General features: G+C 37.2%; 1 protein-coding gene across 3 annotated transcripts in view; it reads left to right on the forward strand.

Moving 5' to 3' along the window:
• MAP3K20 (mitogen-activated protein kinase kinase kinase 20) overlaps positions 1-20,886 on the forward strand; it is a 193,391-nt gene that overhangs the window by 116,084 nt on the left and 56,421 nt on the right. For all 3 annotated transcript variants that reach the window (XM_025404318.1, XM_025404317.1, XM_025404319.1), the window contains exons 8-10: positions 5,019-5,105; positions 11,122-11,196; positions 17,115-17,221. In XM_025404318.1, the coding sequence (XP_025260103.1) occupies positions 5,019-5,105; positions 11,122-11,196; positions 17,115-17,221 (269 nt within the window). The remainder of the gene's footprint in view (positions 1-5,018; positions 5,106-11,121; positions 11,197-17,114; positions 17,222-20,886) is intronic.

A 20,886-nucleotide genomic window follows, 5' to 3' on the forward strand; every position in this document is an offset into this window, starting at 1 on the left:
GGCCATCGTTGCAGGCACCTCTACGGAGCAAGACGGCTTGGGAAGATGAGCAGCATGGCTTAGGAACATGGCTTGTTTAGTCACTGTTCCAGCTGACGGTACAGAGTGGCTCAGTAGGAGCCCAGCACTCCCACTCCTTTCATGTGCATGTGTGTATAAATGTATATAAACATGTATGTTGGTGTTCTATATATAGGTATGTTATATATATTTGTTATAGTTACTGTAGATGGTTATAACTTTTAAATTGTTTGGCACATTTATATGAACTAGAAGACTTTTGAGGTTCATTTTTGCACTTATGAGTCCACACACATACAGTGCTTTTACTTTTAAAATTCTCCCCCAAGTCTTTGAATTTCCTTATCTCAAAAATTTTTGACCTTAAGACACAACTATACATAGAGTGAACTTTTGGTCTCAATATTATTTCATGTATGAAAACAAACTTTATGCTGCCTTCTTTCAGAGCCTTACAGTTGCCAGGGCTTTGGTGTGAAATGCACCCCTCTGCTTTTCCTGAGATGAAGTACAATTTTAGTACCAGTAGCCAAGCACAAATTCCTTTTCACACACAAACTGTAAAAGATGTTAAGAGGTGACTTCTGTTTGCAGAGCTTAGGATTTTTTTCCTGTATCATTTTAAAATCTCTTCATACATTCCACATTGACCCCATTTCTTAAACATAGTTTGAGTCAACCTTTCTGGAGCTGCACATTTTCAGTGTTTTTTATTAAAAATCTCTTCAGTTAAGAAACTATGCACCACATTTCAGTAGAAGGGCTTGAACACGTCTCTTTGTGGATTAGCTTTTCTCTCTGCTGGTGTGCTGACCCTACCTTTGCTTGGTTTGGTTTGGTTTGGTTTTGGAGGGATTTAACAAACGCTTAACAAACCATCCTATCGAGTAATTTCACTTACTGAAATAAACTCAACCACCAGCCGCTGAGCATTTCCAGTGTTGCTCTGTATTTACACACTGGATGTTGCTCTGCAGAACCTGTCCGCCCCATCATGTGACGTGGAATATCAATTCTGCATTCAGGCTACAGCCTTCCCTTACCGGGTGGAAACAGAAATGCTACTTCAGCAAGTCTGTTTTAAAACAGCTTCTGCTGTGTGACTATCTTGAAGAGAAAGGTTTGCTTGGAATGCTGGTTTGCCTCTCAGATAGTTGTGTCAGTAAATCCATTCAGAAAAGTATACAGATGCTAATTTAATTATAAACAAGAACTCAGGACTGTATATGTTGGTGCAAAAGCAATTGAAGTTTTGCCATTTAAAAGTAATGGCAAAAACTGCAATTACTTTTGCACCAACCTAGTATTTAATTCTGACCTCTTCTCATTCTGTTTGTTCTAAATAAACACCGTTAGTGAAAGAAAAAATACAAGGTATGCTTTCCAGCGACTTTTTATTTAAACAATCACAGATTTTTTTTTTTTTAAATGAAGAAAGCATTATGTGTTCAAAGTAAATGTTATAGAAAAGAGCAGGTGAGGATAGTTGTTAAGGCTGGGACCATTTTAGTTTTAGAAGTTTGTGGTCCATAAACTTGGAAAATGATACCTATTTTAATTCAAAATGTGGTTATTTTGAATTTTTTATGTCTTTTCAAAAATAGGTGAGTAGCCAAGACTCCTTTGTCAGTAGGAGCATTTGTTTGCATTAAATATCCCATTGTTCACTGGGAGTCTTTTCTGTTCATTGAAACCCCCTCTGCACACGGCAGTCACACACAGATGAATAAGACCATTTAAAAAAAAGTTGTTTTTTTGAAATCCACCCAAAAAACTGCAATACATTTTTGGTTTTTGTTTTTCTAATTTTTTAGACTGCTGTAAGAATTTAGCCCCTACTACTTCTAAAACTACCAGCCTTCCCCAGGTTGATAAACCTTTGTTGCTTCTTAACAAATGGCAAGACTCACTAACCTTGTACTGCCTTAAAATAAATGTGCTGTGAATGCCAGAAGTGGATTTTATGATCCTTGCTCTTACGCTGGTAAACTTTGCTAGGCAGGCAATGGTTTCCCTCCATTTTATAAGAAATGAGATTTTTCTACCCTCTTATGAGAACTTCTCTTGGAGGACTGAACCAGGAAGAGTGTTTAGTACGTTATCCACAAAAAAGGAAAAGCAAAAATCACTGAAAGAATAAGCCTTCTGAGAACACAAGGCCTAGATATTCTTAAAAAAAAAAAAAAAAAAAAAAAAAAAAAGCTATTCTAATGACAATGCAGAAAGGATTACCTTCTCAGAAGCCTCTCAGCCAAAACCAGCCTTGAAAACAGAGTGGCTGAAGAGACAGCATGGCCGCCTGGCTTGTCTGTGAGCACTGTTCCAGAACAAGCTGGGCTCAGGTAATGGCTTTCTATTGTTTGGAAAAGAAAGGGCAGAAAAAGTACGCAGTCTTTTCCAAGTTTCTATTCTGTAAACTGAAAATAGAAATTTTCCTTGTGAGCATAGTTTAAATGTGAGGACGTCTCAATATAAAATGAGTCGGAAAATATTTTTAAGGTGAAAGATCACAATAATATTTGGCCTGAATCCCCATAACTGGTATTTTTAGGCATCATTTAATATATTTTTAAACCTTCAAGTGACTTCCTCAATAAAGTTACTTTTGTATGCCAAATGTCATTTTGTTTAGTGTAAAAAAAAAAAAAGCTGGTGTCTTATACCACCTACTTTTTGATACATTCCCGAATCCAGGGAATTAATAAAAGGAAATCATGAGATGTGCTGATACTGGAATAAAACTAAAGACCTCATTTGGGCTTCAGGACATAGCGGCTAATGACGCCACCTCAGACACTTTTACTAACTCCCTCAGCTGTCGTAGCTCTTCAGAGACACAGAGGGAGTCAAATGAAACTGGCTTATTTTTTTCTTTATTTTTCACAGTTAGAACTCTCAGAGAAATATAACTTAAATTTTATTAGATTTTGGACATTTTCCAGCAGAATATTTTGGAATCAAGAATGACGTAAATGTTTTTCTGGTGTTATCCCCCAAAACTCTTGGTTTTGCAATTTACTTCACAAAATTCAGTGTGTGCATGTGTGCACACGTGCATCATACCTGCAGGCCAAACTCAGAAGGAAAGAGGCACCGCTCATCTGCGTGTTTAGGGGTCTGGAGCATTTGATTTATTGGAGGCTAACTCCCTGTTCCCATTCTCCTCAGGAATGCCACATCCATTAATTTACTTGCCCTTCATATCCTTTCCCCTCCCCAGCCCTAGCCCCCTGTGGAGTGGTAATTGCAGCCAATTGAGGGGCTCCATTTCCTGCTCAGCCCTCTTGCTGCCCGGCCTCCCTCCCTGTGTAGGTCAGGGTGATTGCATACCTGTTCTGGCTCTCACCCTTCCTTTACGTGTGGTGTTCACTAGAATTGTCCCCTTATGGGATGCCCCTTACCTTTTCCTAATCACTTATGTGACTCAAATAGAATTATTCAGTAGCTCCTCTAAAGGAGTACCTTACACACTTGATTAAAAGCCCAAAGAGGCTTCAGTGAATTTTTTTCTCCTGCTTGAGCAGCATCTGCCAATTTCCCTGATTTTCCTGCTAATTATCTTCGTATTAGCCAGAATTCATTTACTATGTTATGGTTCGAATGAGACTGAGCCCTGGCTGAGGAAACAGTGGATATGGAGTGAAAGGTTTCTATGATTTGCTTGACTAGAGTATGTGTGCTCCATCTACATTCCTATTAGAAATGAGCTTTTGTTTTTAGAACAAGGGAAATCTGAGTCGAAGCCACTGGTTCTCTTCCTGCTTCTGCCAGGGCGCCATACCTAAGACAGGGCCTGTCGCATTCTCTCTAGTACTGCCACTTGCCCTTCACTCAAATTAAAAGGGGTCAAGAGCCTGACCTTCAGAGCGAGCCAGCAGGTTCATATTCTGGCTCTGTCACTGGATAACTGAGTGTCTTTGGGTAAGGTTTTTTTTTTAACTTTTTAAATAGTTTCCTCACCTATGAAATGAAGGTAATATGTATCCAATAGGATTGCTATTAATCATGGTAATATGTGAAAAGGGTATCTGGAATATAATAAGTACTCAATAACTTGTAGTGGTTTTTATTATTAGGACTATTACTGATAAAATTAGAATTGTTTTTGCACTTTACAGAGTATTGGTCGACTCACATTTTTGAACTCCATTTGTATAAATAGGGAAAAGTAATGTAGTATACAAATCTCCATTACTCAGTGTTTCAAGAGAACCCAGTTCAGCAGTATTCCTAGTTCCGTTTGCTTTCTTTGGGCATTCCACTCAGATTTAATAATCATACTGATCTCAAGAACTGCACAAAGATGAACACACACATCAGCTCACATTCACAGTCAGCTTATGTGTATAGAAAGTGTTTATTACATCTTAGAGTACGGTATAATAGATTATATTGTAGGTAGATGAAAATAGATCCCTTAGACCGATTCATTTTGAGGGAGATTTCTCCAAAAGCTAAAAGGTAACATGTAAAATCTAAATATGACAATTTTGCAAGTGTCTACCAATGTGGGGTGGGTAGGTTAGCCAGTGATTTGGATTTGGGGCTCAGTTATTTTTGATGAGACCATTATTGATCCTTTTAAAATACTGTTGAATTCCCAGTTATTATTTCCTAGACAAATATATCAGAAATTGAAGGTAGAAAGAGTTTTAACTAACAAAATACAAAATCTAATTTGTGAGAACATAAAAATTCTAATAATTTATGAGATGACATTAAATCAGTCAGGCCCATTGGTTTCATAAAATTTTAAGGCTGGCTCTAGATGTCCTAATTTCTAAACCAGGTTTTTTCTTTATAAAAAAGAACATAAAAAGTATTTAATATATGGAAGAAGTTGTGTGCATGAGCATAATTGTTTTGCCCAAGTTTCTACAGATGGGGTTGGTTGTGTCTGGTAATTAGATACAATTACATGTTAGATAAAGTTTCAGTAATATGTACCAAAAAATATAAAGTACAAGAATAAAAATTCCATTTTCTTTTTGTTCCAGGTTCTCTGGGAGATGCTAACAAGGGAGGTCCCCTTTAAAGGTTTGGAAGGATTACAAGTAGCTTGGCTTGTAGTGGAAAAAAACGAGGTAAGACTACGTTTCTCCATTCAGGTACATAGATCAGAAAACAGTATTGGGGTTTTGCAAAAGACTTTTTCATCTTCTTCAAATTGAAAGTAAGTTCACGCTTATGGAAAGATTAGCAGTAGGAGCTAACACAAAGGGTCAAAGTGATGTTATTCCTCATGAATGGACCCTTTACATCTAATTGTTGCAGCTTCACGTCGTGATGCTGTAGATCAAAAATTGTACAAGTACTGTACTAGTTTCTCAGTCTCAATTGTAAAACCTAGGGGTTTGTTCTTAGTGATGAAAGAAGCCATTGCGTCCAAGGTAGGGGAACAGTTTAACTCCATCTCCTGCGTTTAGGACATCTTTTTTACTGGCCGGGAGTTGATATATCTGTAAGAGACCTTCAGCTACTTCAACTTACCTCTCCCAGCAGGAGTCACTATAGTACAAGAAACTGTCGCTTAGATGAGAATTTCAAAAATAAAAGAAGAAAAAATAGTTTCAAAAAAGGGAAAAATTACAGTTTTGCCACCTACGTTGAACACTACATTGAAGATGAGCTCCTCACTGGAATTGGCGAGGCAGTGGCATAACTGCTCGCTTCTTCATGCAGAGCCTTTCCATTTCAAAAGAACTTCAGTGGCGTAAACACCGTTTGTGCTGTGTCCCCAGCCTCGCTTCTCTTCTTCCCACAAATTGAGGCTTTCAGTTAGTTGGACCTATGAGCCTACATCAGAGAACATGGTACATTCATATCAAAGAGAGCAACTACATTTTGAAAGGTTTAAAATTGTGACTGAAACGCACAGCCATGGAAATTCTCAGCATAAGGATGAAGCCTCCAATATCAAGGTATTATGAGAACTTAGATCATGTAATGGAAGCAAGCAGTTGTCTTTGCAATGCAAAACTACTTTATTTCACAAAACTTCTTCATTTCCAAATCTTATCTGTGCTCTCCACAAAGGGTAAGACTGCAACCTTAAAATAAAATAATTTGCAAAAAGGTGAATATATAAAAATATTCCCTTTTTAATGCTCTAAAAGAGTTAGATTGATCTGCTTCCCAGGTGAGTGCAGGAATAAACTAGATTAATCAAAAAGCTGCTATTGACTAGGAGAAACCAAGTTTCCATCTTTTAGATCACATAATCCAAAGTTACCATATAATTTTTCCTCCTGATTCATTGGGAGTGGATGAGATGTTGATGATAGCTGAAACTGATGGGAAAGAGCTGCCAATTTAAGAAATGAAAAGAAGTTATATGCAAGAATATGCCTTACTCATTGTTTCACAGGAGCTGTTCTGTTTTAATTAAAAGTGATAGTAATTACTCATGTGCTATTAAATAAGATCTTACACACAGGATAACTTATATTGTCATAATATGAGGACACACATGTTTCTGTTCTATTTCTTTTGCCAGTGAGATGATTAGAGATCTGGTTCTGGGTTTACAAATGAAAGCAAAAAAAATTACTGACCTTGTGTAGACTCTGGAACCAAAACATCCAGTGTAATCTTTTCCCTCTGCACTATTCCAAGATATCTAGGAGAAAGGTTTTTTTTTTTTTTTTTTTTAAGCTAACTGGACCCTCCAAATATGTATAAGACAGAATAATTAATATTTTTAAATAATAATATATCTAAAGGGTGGCAGAATAGATAAAAATTTTAAAGTACTCTTTAAAACATTGGAGTATCTGTGAAGGATTTTTAAAGCTGAAGAAAAAAATGAATTTAGAAGCTGCCTGGAGAGTTGACTTGAGGATTGGAATCACCCATGAATAACCTTCAGAACCTCTTCAACACTGTCCATGCAGAAGCAATCTTTTTTCTCCCCGGAGATCCCAGAAAGTAGACTTTACTATTTTATTCATGGTGTGTTCTGATGATCAGCTAATAACTGATGAAGACTACTCAAATACTTCCCACACTGTATTCATTAACTATTATGGTAAGTTGAAAAAAGCCTACATGGTGAAATACATTTTCTCAACTTTCTAATGAATTTCAGTAAAATTGGGTATTACAAGGATATTTATCTGCTATTCTCATTCTGTACAATATTTATTTGTCAAAAATACGGAAATTAAGTTTCAATGTAATTTTCAATATCATCATTCAAGAAGGTATCTTCATTTCACCTCACAAATGGAGGTAACCATTTCCAAAATAAATTCTGTTGACATAGCATTAAGATAATTCACAGGCCGGGCGCGGTGGCTCAAGCCTGTAATCCCAGCACTTTGGGAGGCCGAGACGGGCGGATCACGAGGTCAGGAGATCGAGACCATCCTGGCTAACATGGTGAAACCCCGTCTCTATTAAGAAATACAAAAAACTAGCCGGGCGAGGTGGCGGGCGTCTGTAGTCCCAGCTACTCGGGAGGCTGAGGCCGGAGAATGGCGTGAACCCGGGAGGCGGAGCTTGCAGTGAGCTGAGATCCGGCCACTGCACTCCAGCCCGGGCGACAGAGCGAGACTCCGTCTCAAAAAAAAAAAAAAAAAAAAAAAAAAAAAAAGATAATTCACAAGGGTTTATTTCATTTCATTACGAAATTGAGGCTTTGACTTAAAGAAATATAATGTACCAAATCCCTTCAACTTCTAATTATTTTACTTTATTTTTACTATTGAATATTTTGGGTTATGGGTTGAAAAGAGAAAGTCGTATTTTTAACAGGCCTCATTTAAATAAAGAATGACATGTTCAAGTGTTCAGGAAGACATTTTAAGTGTTATCTAGTCATCTATAATACCTACATCCAAGTATTAGAGTTGTCTTCTTTTAACTTTTTATTTTGAAATAATTATAGATTCACACGAGTTTTCAAAAATATTACAAAGAATCAAAAAATTACCTGGGTGTGGTTGTGCATACCTGTAGTCCCACCTACTGGGGAGACTGAGGTAGGAGGATCCCTTGAGTCCAGGAGGTCAAGGCTGCCACCATTATCACACCACTGCACTCCAGCCTGAGTGACAGAGTGACACCTTGACTCAAAAAAGTTTTTCTTATTTTTAGTAGAAACGGGGTTTCACCATATTGGCCAGGCTGGTCTTGAACTCCTGACCTCAAGTGATCCACCTGCCTCAGCCTCCCAAAGTGCTGGGATTTATAGGCATGAGCCACCGTGTCCAGCCAAAAAAGTTTTTTAAATTAACAAAAACTAAAGAAATTTGTGTACTCTTCACCCAGCTTCTCTCACTGGTGAAATCTTACATGTCTGTAGTATACTGTCAAGACCAGGGAATTGAGATTGGTGCATTGCTCTTACCCAGACAATAGACCTTACTTATTTTCACCATTTAAGATTACTTTTTGCATCTATAGAAAAATCAATACTTTCTAAAAATTATATCTGAAGATCTTTGCTTCTAATCCCTTAATAATAAAATGAGATGTTTAAGCAATCATTTTTCTAATATTAAATCCTATTAAAACTAGATTCATAAAGCACTGCTAAACTTTACAAAGTAAACAATGAACCTTTATAGATGGCATGAAATTAAGAGGGCATTACTCATACATTTTTTAAATGAAACAGATAGGTATATTTGCTTTTGTCATTTCCATGGAACTCAATCAGTGATCATTCAGAATGTTCTGGTAGCATAATTTCTATTTTTATAAATACTTAAATTCTTACATATAAGGTGTTCTAACTAACAAAACTATTTGACTAACATAGAAATGTTCATAAAAATCCACTGTTTTTGATTATACTTTAGAAAAAGATAAAAACTTGAGTTAAAAAAAATTTTACGTCTTATGTAGAAAATGGTGCAAAAATGAATATGGTCCTTAAAAAATGTCATGCCTAGTTTAGTGATTGGGAAATATTTTAATTTGAAACTTTTATTTAAAAATATTGAAGTTTTAAGTAGTATTGCAAACCTGGTGCTAAGATCTGGTTATTTCAGAATGTTTTCATGTATTAGGAATGCCCACAGTTATGTAATCAGGACCTAAATACTTTGAATTCTATTTTGAAGTACTTTTTAATGCACCAAAATAATCCATTGCATGAAGTGTCTGAGTCTAGATTTAACTGATATTTGACCACGTCAGATTATTTAAAATAATTGTGTCTCCTTGTGTAATGACTTCGATGTGGTATCTAAACAGTTTTTCAGTAAGAAAAGATCACAGAAATGATCATCCTCCGTATTCAGCCAGCTCACATTCAGTTCTCAGGAAAATGCTGAGACAAAGTTGTATTGAAAAATGTTACCATTGACGAAAACTCATTATTTTTAGTTACAGAGTACATTCAAGTGCATAATTGGAATTATAGTCTATTTTTATTAGTTCCCACCTCCCAACCATTTTATATTTAAAAAAGTAAACACCTGAATTTTTTTTTTTACCTTCATCAAAAGGTCTGCAGTTTACATTACAGTAAAATAATAGTACAGTTTAATACATCTTGTTCTATTCTGTGAAATCACAAGACTAGAAGTTTAAAAGTGCTTAGCACGGCCTTTAGTTCCGAGAGAGTTGTTTTGTTTTTCAACTTTGCTTTGCTTTGATGTTAGGATTATCTGTAATTCAAAATACAGTTTGTCAGTTTTCTTGTCAGGGCAACTATGTTTCTAGTTTCTCATAGCCTCCCCCAAATCCAGCTAAATTCAGTTTCAAGTTTTTATTTGCAAAACTTCTTTGGCAAACAAAACTGTGGAATAAGTCTTAACACTTCTTAGTACAGCAGTTCTCAACTCCATCACACCCAATGCTCATTTTGTACTAACTATGTTAACAACCCCTTACACTCCCTTGCGGTGAAATTCAAAGGTAATACAACTACCTACAGACATCATATTGTAAGTTAACATAATGCTTTAACTGTAATATAAAAGAGAAATAAATGAAAGATGTTTTCCAGTGTACAAATGCTCAAGCATGACCACACCAGAGGAGATGATGGAACAGTTTTAGGGGATAAATAGAACTCAGCAGCTACAAATGCATCCAGATGGAGTTGGGTTGTATTAACGACTCCAGTGCTGGGAATAGCACTGTTGTTGTTGATATTTGTCAGAAATCTTGATAAAGTTATGAATCATGCAAGAATTAATAAGCCTTTGATTTATTTCATTTGGTAGATGCATTCTGCAAAGTTCAGTGTATCTTAAAACTGTTCAAAAAAATACTTTGTGTTTATTTGTAAGTTAGAGTTAGATTCCAGGCCCAGAAAATTATAAACCTCATTGTTTGCTTGTTTTACTTACATGAATGTAAATGGGGCATTTGAAATTTTGTGGGATACAAGGGAGTTCTTGGTTATGCAGGATTTTATGGTATATTGAATTGTCTAGCATTCCTGACCTGTTATACTTAGAAGTCGGTTGCAACCTACCAGTCTCTAAAACAAACACAAATGCTTCTGTGGAATAGAGGCACCACGAGTTCTGTGAGAAGCACCACTGTAGGATGTTAGAACAGGACCATCCTCACGTTATAATTTTTGTTATATCGGGTCCTTAAAGTATATGGGTTTGACCAAAACAAAGCCATAATCAGTCACACATTCAGAATGTCTTATTTACCACTGAGAAATGAACAGTTTTTAAAATTATCTCTGTGATCTGTGCTCAGATATTTTCAGAGTTGTATACCTGCTGCCAAAGCTAAACTAGTTTCTAGTTACCTGGCCTATTTACATATATCGTAAGTTGTCTATAAAAGCACAGTGATGTGTGGTTTTATATTTAGTATTTAAGTTCCGACTTGCCCCCTCCTACTAGAGTTCTGTTTAGATATTTTATGTTTTGTTGCATTAGTTGTACTGAACCTGACTTCTCCGTTCACTACAGTTCCCTTTCAAGAATAAGTATGAGTCTTTAGAGATTACAAATCTAAACATAAATTGTCACCTGTCACATATTAATCAATGGAAGCTTTAAACTTCATGCCTTGATTATGTTCTTAAATTAACTGTATTATGACCCTTCAAATAGTGTTTGCTGACATGAACGAATAAATCCCTGTGCTTTATTTTGTTTTCTTTCCCTGTCTCTATTGTAGAGATTAACCATTCCAAGCAGTTGCCCCAGAAGTTTTGCTGAACTGTTACATCAGTGTTGGGAAGCTGATGCCAAGGTATACCTATGTATTTTTGTTATTGTTTAGAATTCTGAAATTTCTCTTGCTTGGCTTTCAGTTTTTAAAACTTAAGGTAATAAAATTCATTACAAAGCAAAGCTGGATTGATGCCTCTGTGAGCCCCAGATTAACTGTTAAGGTTTTCTGTTGACATCTGCTTAATCTTGATCTCTAGAGACTTATTATTAACTCATTCTTATAGCACACTTTGACATTCTGAATTCAGTAAAAATAATTTTATTATTTTGTTTTTAATTTTTAGTAATAACTATTGCACCTGTATGCTATTGAGATGGCTGAGACACAGTACTTATAATATGCCAGGCACTGTTTCAAACACTTTATGTATGTTAACTCATTTGTTCCTCAGAATGTCTCTATGAAATACATGCCTCAATTATCCTCATTTAACAGATGAAGAACCAAGACATACAGAGGTTACATCATGAGCTCAAGGCCACACAGCTAGTAGGCAGTAGAGCTGGACATGAACCCAGGTAGTAGGGCTGGACGTGTACTAGGTCTGGCACAGTCCCTGCTCTTAACCAGTGCACTGTTTTGCTTTTCTAGCCAAAGAGCAGACAAAAGTAGCACTTCTAGAGCATCTTGATATGTACTTCCTGTCCAGCTTCAGTGATGTGTTTGAGCTCCACATTAGAGTTGGAGAAATTCCAAGGCTTAGGCTTTCATGCGCTTATCACATTTGAGCATGAAGGGCTCATATCCTTTCCCTGCAAAGATGATTTTAAAAGACTCTCACATACATATGGAAATATTTACAGATGAAATGATAGGCTAGTCTTGGATTTGCTTCAAAATAAAGTGAAGGGAAATGGATGATGGTGTAGATTAAACAGGATTGGCCATGATAATTTTTGAAGCTGGGTGATAATATATAGAGGTTCATGATACTGTTTTCTCTACTTTTGTGTATTTTGGAATTTTCCATAATGAGTTAAAAATAAAAAAATATTCTCACAGATTAAACATTAGAATAAGAAAGCAGTTACACTCAAAGGAACAAAAATTTTATGGTTTAAATTTGTCCAGTTTTTTGTGGAAATAGAAGTATTACAACTGATCTTTTAAACAGAGACTAAAAAGAAAGACTAAAGAATCAAATTTCTTACTGAATTTAAACCCCGTTCCAATCCGACCCCCAAGAAGAATGGCCATAAAATATTGTCTGTTCTTCTACAATATGTTTCTTTAGTGGGAATAACTCAGAAGCAGTTGGTGACAGTGAAGACTGGGGACTATGTTAGTATAACAGAGAATTCATGTTGATTGTTCATAATGTTTCCCAACACATTGTTCCGCACTGAGCACAAAGTGTAATAATGCAGCCAACAAGGCAGCAAAGTGACCAGTGCTATGAAACCTATTCACTCCACATGCTCCTTCTTGACTTGGCTTAGCTTAACTTGGAAGAATTTGTTGCTGGTTCTCCCAGCAACAAACTGTGCTGTGTACATGTTGCAAAATCTTTGCTTTCACTCCTATTCTTTGGACTTCCCTTACCCTTTTTTTAAGTAGAGTCCTAGATATTCCTAGTATTATTTTTACTAAAGAATCGTGTTTTTAAACTGTGTTAGTATTTTATTTAGGATTGTTGTTCTTTTTATTAGTATTTGATGACACAGTTGCATGGTTTTTAAATGGTCTGCCCTACTCCGATTTAGGCCCTATAATTTTTAGTACATGATTTTGCAGAATAGGGATTTTTAAGCATTAAGAGAAATGCCTATACTTTGCAACTAATTCAGTAGAAACTATAAGCAGGTATTTTCAAGCTTGCTTTAAAACATTTATTTTATACTGTTAAAATGGTATCATACTACCCCTTCCCTGTCCTTCTTACTAGTTATATGTCCATTGTGATGTGTAAGTCATTTTGGACATATGTTTCTCTGTGATGCATAAATAGAAATTTTGCCTGAAATTATTTGCATTGAATTTGATTATTGCTACTAGATCTCTATAATTGTGATTATATTTCAGTATGCAAAGCAAGTTTTGAATTTCTTAATTGGGTGCTCAATACCACATTAATTAAAATTCTAAGAATGTACATTTATGGTACATTGATTAAGTTATACTATAAGCGCCTTACACAACAAGAACATTAGGCCCAGTGTTGAAACCATGCAGGTATGTCTTTTATATGTGGTAAGCTAACCCTTCTTTAGGACCAAAGAAATCTTGCGTTCCAGCCACATGAAGTATAAAGGAAGTTTAAGATTGATTTTTAGTTTCTAAATCCGTGACATTTTATTCTGATTAAACAATGACATGTCCCCTGTATTTGATTTGGTTAAATACCTGGCCACAGCCCACATTTCCAACTCTCTCATTGCTGATCTCCTCTAGACACACTTACATACTTTCATTCCCAAACCTGTTGTCTTCGTTCTTTTCTTTCTCCTCTGAATATTTCATCATCAAGTCTTCCTTGATTATTCTATTTATCCCACCTCAGGCTTAGCACTTCTTTTCCTAAACCACAGTCTGGGCCTTACCTGGTACAGCTGTATTTTTAAAGACATATTTTCTTCCTAGATGTACTGAAGCTTTATAAGGGTGTAGAGGTAATTGTTACATGTGTTTCCCTATTGCACATTACATCAGTTTGGAAAGTGGATGCCCAATTTGTTGTTGCCTGAAGTAGCCAGACCACAGTACATTTCCTGAGAGGTACATCATTTTCTGGCTAGAAATATGTAGCAGTTCAACCAGAAGTTAGTGCCAGTCCTATGCACATATGTACAGCAATAGTTAATTAAAGTACTTTCTTTTTTTTTAAGTCCTTAGATTTTTAGAGAATTGACATCTAGATTAAAATATTCAGCCCACCTGTAGAACTGGTGTTCTTTTGCAATGAGGGTCGGGGCGGAGGTGGTGATGTATGCAAGAGGAAGCTGATATTACGTAAATGTCAAGTCCTTCTAGTGGCTTACAACAGGTGCTCAAAATATTTTATTGAAGAGAAGGAGAAAGAAAGGAAAGGTGGGTATTGGTTCAGGTCCTAAAATGACATTTCTAAATAGGGAGAAAAATAAGTTGGCCTGGTGCGGTGGCTCACGTCTGTAATTCTAGCACTTTGGGAGGCCGAGGCAGGTGGATTGCCTGAGCTCAGGGGTTCGACACTAGCCAGGCAACACAGTGAAACCCCGTCTCTACTAAAATACAAAAAATTACCTGGGCGTGGTAGCACGCACCTGTAATCCCAGCTACTTGGGAGGCTGAGGCAAGAGAATCACTTGAATCCAGGAGCCGGAGGTTGCACTGAACCGAGATCGCACCACTGCACTCCTGCCTGGGTGCCAGAGCAAGACTCCTTCTCCAAAAATAATAATAATAATAAGTTGAAGTCATAAATTCAATAGGAAGTAGTATCTTACCCTTACGTGATAAAAGATGTTGAAGAGTTTAGGAACAGAGCCCTTGGTTCTGTAACTTCCTGTGTGATGCTGGGCACTTCCTGCTCTTGTGAGACCTGTCCTTACCTATAAAATGAAGATAACAAATAGAGAAATAATGTATGTAGATGCTTCATAAATGGTCCCAGTTTTTATTTTAATTTTTTTGAATAAGCAAAATAATGACTAAAAGGAACGTAATCCGCTTCAGAGGAATTTGTATGAGATCCTAGACCAAATATGTATTCTGTAACCAAAATATTCATAGAATAGTATTACCACAAAAAATCTATATTGTTATCACCTCTTAAATGTTCACTTTGATAACCTCTATCCAAGAGTAGGTTCTCACTATAAAATTAAATTTTTTCTAGGGATGCTGGTCATCCAATTACAGAAGAGTTTCTACCTTATTTTAAGAATGATTAAATGTAGGGAAATTATTCTTTAAAAATTCATTAGCTCCTCCTACTGCTTTTCCTTGCAAAATGAAAATCCTTTATTATATAATTAGCTCTTATGCAAATGATTTAAAACATTTTTCTGGCCAGGCACAATGGCTCATGCCTATAATCCCATCACTTTGGAGGCTGAGGCAGGAAGATCACTTGGGACAAGGACTTTGAGACCAGCTTGGGCAAGAATGCGAGACCCCTCTGAACAAAAAACTAAAAAATTAGCCAGCCATGGTGGCAAACACCTTTAGTCCCCGCTACTTGGGAGGCTGAGGCAGGAGGATTGGTTGAGCCCTGGTGGTTGAGGCTGCAGTGACCTATGATCACACCACTGCATTCCAGCCTGGGCAACAGAGCAAGACTCTGTCTTAAAAAAAAAAAAAAAAAAAGGCCGGGTGTGGTGGCTCATGCCGTAATCCCAGCACTTTGGGAGGCCGAGGCGGGCAGATCACGAGGTCAGGAGATCAAGACCATCCTGGCTAACACAGTGAAACCCCGTCTCTACTAAAAATACAAAAAAAAAAAAAAAAAAATTAGCCGGGCATGGTGGTGGTTGCCTGTAGTCCCAGCTACTCGGGAGGCTGAGGCAGGAGAATGGCTTGAACCCAGGAGGCAGAGCTTGCAATGAGCCAAGATCATGCCACTGCACTCCAGCCTGGGCCACAGAGTGAGACTCCATCTCAAAAAAACAAACAAACAAACAAAAAAATCATTTTAAAACCCGATACGTGCTGGGAGAAATTAAGAGGAGGACAAAGTTAAAGAAGATAAATAGAACACTTTTCAAGCTTCCTACTTAAGGCATTTTCCTCTTTGCTTATTAGAAGCCTTAATATATATCAGTAACATTTATCTATGTATGCCCTTTTCAAGGAAAGACACAGACACACACATGCACACAAGTGCCCTTGAAAGAGAATAATAATGGCAGAACTCAATATATATCCTAGGTTTTTATATTTCTGAGAAATGGAAAAATTGCTTTTCTTAGTAATGTAGGAAGCACTTAAATCCTGAGAGCAAGCCACGACAACATTGTTTCTTCTTGTTTTTGTGCTCTTAAATTAAAATGCATGTTTTAATTGCTGCAACTATAATTTGTTCAGTAATGGTGTAATTATGAGGCATGATGAAGAGAGAATGTGCATCATCCTTTTTATTATCTTTCTCTATTTTTGTTTTAACCTTTTGTCTCAACCTTGGCTAGAGTCTAAAGAGACAGACTAGAATAGTTCTAGTTACTGCTAGCTGAAGAAACACACTTAATGCTCATTTCTAGTGAGCAATACCTTACAGTGTCTTAGCACTAAAGCCAATTATAACAGAAAATAAATATTGAGAACAGTGAAGTTATGACAGCTTTAAAATTGGGGGATTTTTTTTTTTAACTTTACTTTTAGGGTCAGGGGCACATGGCCAGGTTTGTTATGTAGGTAAATTGTGTGTCGTGGAGGTTTGGTGTACAGATTATTTCCTCACCCAGGTGATCAGCATAGTACCTGAATTTTTTTTTCTGACAAACCAACTTGGAAAATTCTATTAGTTCCAATAGATTGATAGGTAGAGTTCCCCCCAACACTTTATCATAAAAATTTTCAAACAAAGAAAAGTGGAAAGAATTTTACAGTGAACACTAACATACCCACCACACACAGTCTACCGTAAACTTTTTACCAGCTTTATCACGTAGGTTTTTAAAGGACTTCACTGTTTTCTTTTAGGAGTTCTTAATCATAACTAAAAGAGAGAATTAGTGTTCTCCCTTCCTGGAGAAAAACATGAATTATCCCAACCTTAGGCCACATGATAGAAAAACAGCATCTGAATCTCTCCATGTGGATAGTTCACTGAGAATAAAGAATACAGTTCCCTAAACCTGAGTGACCTGATGAGTGTAAAATAACTACATCAGGACATTGCATCATGTTTTATTTTGTTATGGTGGGTTGAGTTTATTACTATGCTTGTAGTATCTACGTTTTCTCTTAAATATCTCCTTTCTTAAGTCCCAACGAATGATTACTGATTTTCTCTTCTTCAGAAACGGCCATCATTCAAGCAAATCATTTCAATCCTGGAGTCCATGTCAAATGACACAAGCCTTCCTGACAAGTGTAACTCATTCCTGCACAACAAGGCGGAGTGGAGGTGGGTAGCCCCGACACCAGGCCACAGCGCCTGGCTTTGAAAGACCATCACTCGTCTCAATGAAGAAGAGAACCAGAGATCTGAATGACAGTCCTGATTTCTGAGCATAGTTTATGGGAGAAATAAAAAAGGTTTTTTTATGATTTTGGAAATCTTACAAGTCCTGAATTTCATAAGTAAGCAAGAAATAGTGTTTCTCCAAGCTAGTTGCCTTATTGAGGCCGGGCACAGTGGCTCACGCCTGTAATCCCAGCTCTTTGGGAGGCCGAGGTGGGTGGATCTCCTGAGGTCAGGAGTTCGAGACCACCCTGACCAACATGGAGAAACCCCCGTCTCTACTAAAAATACAAAAAATTAGCCGGGTGTGGTAGCACATGCCTGTAATCCCAGCTACTCAGGAGGCTAAGGCAGGAGAATCACTTGAACCTGGAGGCAGAGGTTGCAGTGAGCCGAGATCTCGCCATTGCGCTCCAGCCTGAGCAACAAGAGTGAAACTCTGTCTCAAAAAAAAAAAAAACATTGAAATCATATCTTCTGAGACAAAAGATGGTTACCAGACATTTCTCTGTGTTTATGCTTTGTTAGGAAGCTTTGTTCTCTGTTCTGTAAGAAACAGGAACACTGTTTACCTTGAAATTTGCAGAGCACTGTGTCTGCTAGTGGAGGGGGACAGGGAGACTATAAAAAATACTCTTAAAAGAAAACTTTGGATGTCATAAATTCTTTCAAAGCTTGTTGAATAAACTTAATAATGAGAAAATTGTATGAGTGGAAGAGTAAACCCAGGATGAAACATTTGAGCCAGGTCACATGATCCATGAATATAAATAGCATGTTTGGAAGCTAACATTATTCCCCGCCTGACTCAGCAGAGATTTAGGTAACTTCATCTCTGCTCCTGATAGCCGTGGGCAGTAACATGACGCCTTACGCCATCTGCTGATGCCAAATGAATACTGCATGCACTTTGAAAATTACTGCGTTGTTTACTTCTGTTGCTAGATACTTCTTTGGGCTGTTTGTTGTTTTACAATAACCTTATTTGTTTTTATTCCTTTGAAATATCTATCTAGGGCCAGTGAGGTAAATGAATTTTTATTTAGGGATACAAAAATTATACAGTGAGCTCAAGTCTAGGTATAACAGACTTTTTTCCTGGGCTGAGATAATCAACAAAACAAAACATGTAAGTAATATTTGTTTTTTGCAGTAAGAGATGAGTATACATGTCATCAGATCACTCTCCTCTCCTTTAAAATCCATATATGAGTTCCCATTGCTCTTAAGACAAAGACCAGAATACTTGGCACAGTGGCTCACGCCTGTAATCCCAGCACTTTGGGAGGCCAAGGCGGGTGGATCACTTGAGCCCAAAAGACCAGCCTGGGTGACAGAGCAAGACCCGGTCTCAAAAAAAAAGAAAAAAAAAAAGGACCAGAATACTTACCAAGACTCACAAGACCCTCAGTACTCTGGCCTCACCAGCGTCAGCTTAGGATCATTCTTCCCTTAATTTCTGGCTTTCAGTCCCTCAACCAACGCATATTTCTCCCCATTCAGGGTCTTTACAAGCACAGTTTCCTCTCTTTAAAACTTATCCCATTTCAGCTGTGAACCACGCCTGCCGTCACACCCCACCTTAACTCCTGTTCATCATTCACATAGCAGTTGAATAATACATCTGCAGGGAAAGGCTTCCTGACCCCAGGCCAGATCAGGTTCCACTTTATGTGCTCTGACAGCATCTCCTTCATAGGCTTTACCGCTATTGGAATTAAGAAGTAATTTGGCAGTTAGTTGTTTAATGTGTGTCTCACGGGCTGAAATGTGAGAGAGGCAGACAATCACGTTTGCTCATCACTCACAGCATCAAAATGTGCCTTGAACACAGCATTTGCTTAGTAAATATTTGGGGAAGCAAGAGAGAAAATTACCATGGTGGTAATAATATAAAAAGAGATTGTGATATTATACAAGAGAATATAAATATGTAAGTTAATTTGTTTGCCATGACAAAAGTACTTCTTATATTCATTCATTCATTCATTCATTATCCATTCATTGAACTTCTGCTGGTGTGAGAACAACTGGTGCCATTCTGATACTGGGCTGTAGCAATGAGCACAAGAGTCCCAGGGCACATGGAGCTCTCCAGCCCAAGTGTCCAATGTTAAACTATTAAATATATTCAAAACGATCTCATTTCTATTTTGACAAGTATCATGACAGAGAAGTATACTAGAGAGCAGATAACCATGAAATCTGATCTAGTCCAAGGACATGGTAAAAGGATTCTGGAGAAAATGCTATTTGATCTATTATCGAAGGGATTAGTAAGATTTTAATACCAAGATAGGGAGTCTTTTAAAGTATGTCAACAAGGCCAGGCGTGGTGGCTCACACGTGTAATCCCAACACTTTGAGAGGCGGAGGTGACAGATTGCTTGAGCCCAGAAATTTGAGACTAGCCTGGGCAACATAGAGAGACCTCATCTCTACTCACAATAAAAAAAAATTAGCTGGGCATTGTTACTCTAACCTGTGGTCCCAGCTACTCGGAAGGCTGAGGTGGCAGGATCACTTGAGCTGGGGAGGTCGAGGCTGCATTGAGCCGAGATCAGGCCGCTACACTCCAGCCTGGGCTACAGAGTGAGATCCTATTCAAAAAAAAAAAAAAGAAAAGAAAAGAAAAGAAATGAGAAAGCTGTGCAAAAATGTAGGGACACTTCTTCAGCAAAGCATCAAAATTGAGAAGGGTAAACCAGAAATGGTATAAAGTACAATAGAGAATAAAAATAAATTAAAAATGATTATATCTCCATACACAGAGTAATAAGGTCATTCCTAAAATCACAGGTCTGATAAATGATTTCAAAGTAGAGCCTACAGTCTAGTTTGTTTAGAATGATTCTGTTTTTTATAAAATATATTATTGTGTATATGTACACAGAGAAAAGTATCAAAAAGTCAGTGTTATCAGTGGGTAATGGAATTATAGAGAGTGTTTTTTATTTGTATATCTTTATTTCCTACTTCTTCCACATTAAACATGGACTAGTTGCATGATAAATTCAATTTTTAAAATGCTTGAAGGTGAAAGTGAGGGAAATGAAACTGATGATTGACAATGGGGGAAAAAGGAGGTAAAATACAGTGACGTATTTTAGTAAAAGGAATACAGTTGCCTAGGGGGCCTCCTCATCTTTCAGGAACTGTTAATCCTGTTCTGAGAGCTGGAGAGAGAATATATATCCTGACCCGAACCAGTAAACCACAGTTTGAGAAGCAGCAGAGCTGTTTTCACTGAAGTAGGCAATTGGTTAAAAACAGAGAGGACTATAATAGTAATTTTAATAATAATAAACACAGTTGTCACTTATTAGGTTTTTACCAGATGCTTGTACTTCATTTAGATTTTCTTTTTTAATCCCCATAGCAACCCTAAATTATATCACAGATGCAAAGGTAAATTGAGTAACTTGCTCAAAATCATACAGTACTGAGAACAGAACCCAGTACAGAATACAGTAACAGAACCTGGGTGGTCTGGTAACACAGCCTGCCCTTGCACCCATGCTGTACAGTGCGGTTACTAGACTTGTGGCCATTGTCATGCTGTCTTCTCATTAGTATGCAATATTCACTTGACTGAATTCCTTTTTAGC

Source organism: Theropithecus gelada, chromosome 12 (assembly GCF_003255815.1).
Source record: "Theropithecus gelada isolate Dixy chromosome 12, Tgel_1.0, whole genome shotgun sequence".
Lineage (NCBI taxonomy): Eukaryota > Metazoa > Chordata > Mammalia > Primates > Cercopithecidae > Theropithecus > Theropithecus gelada.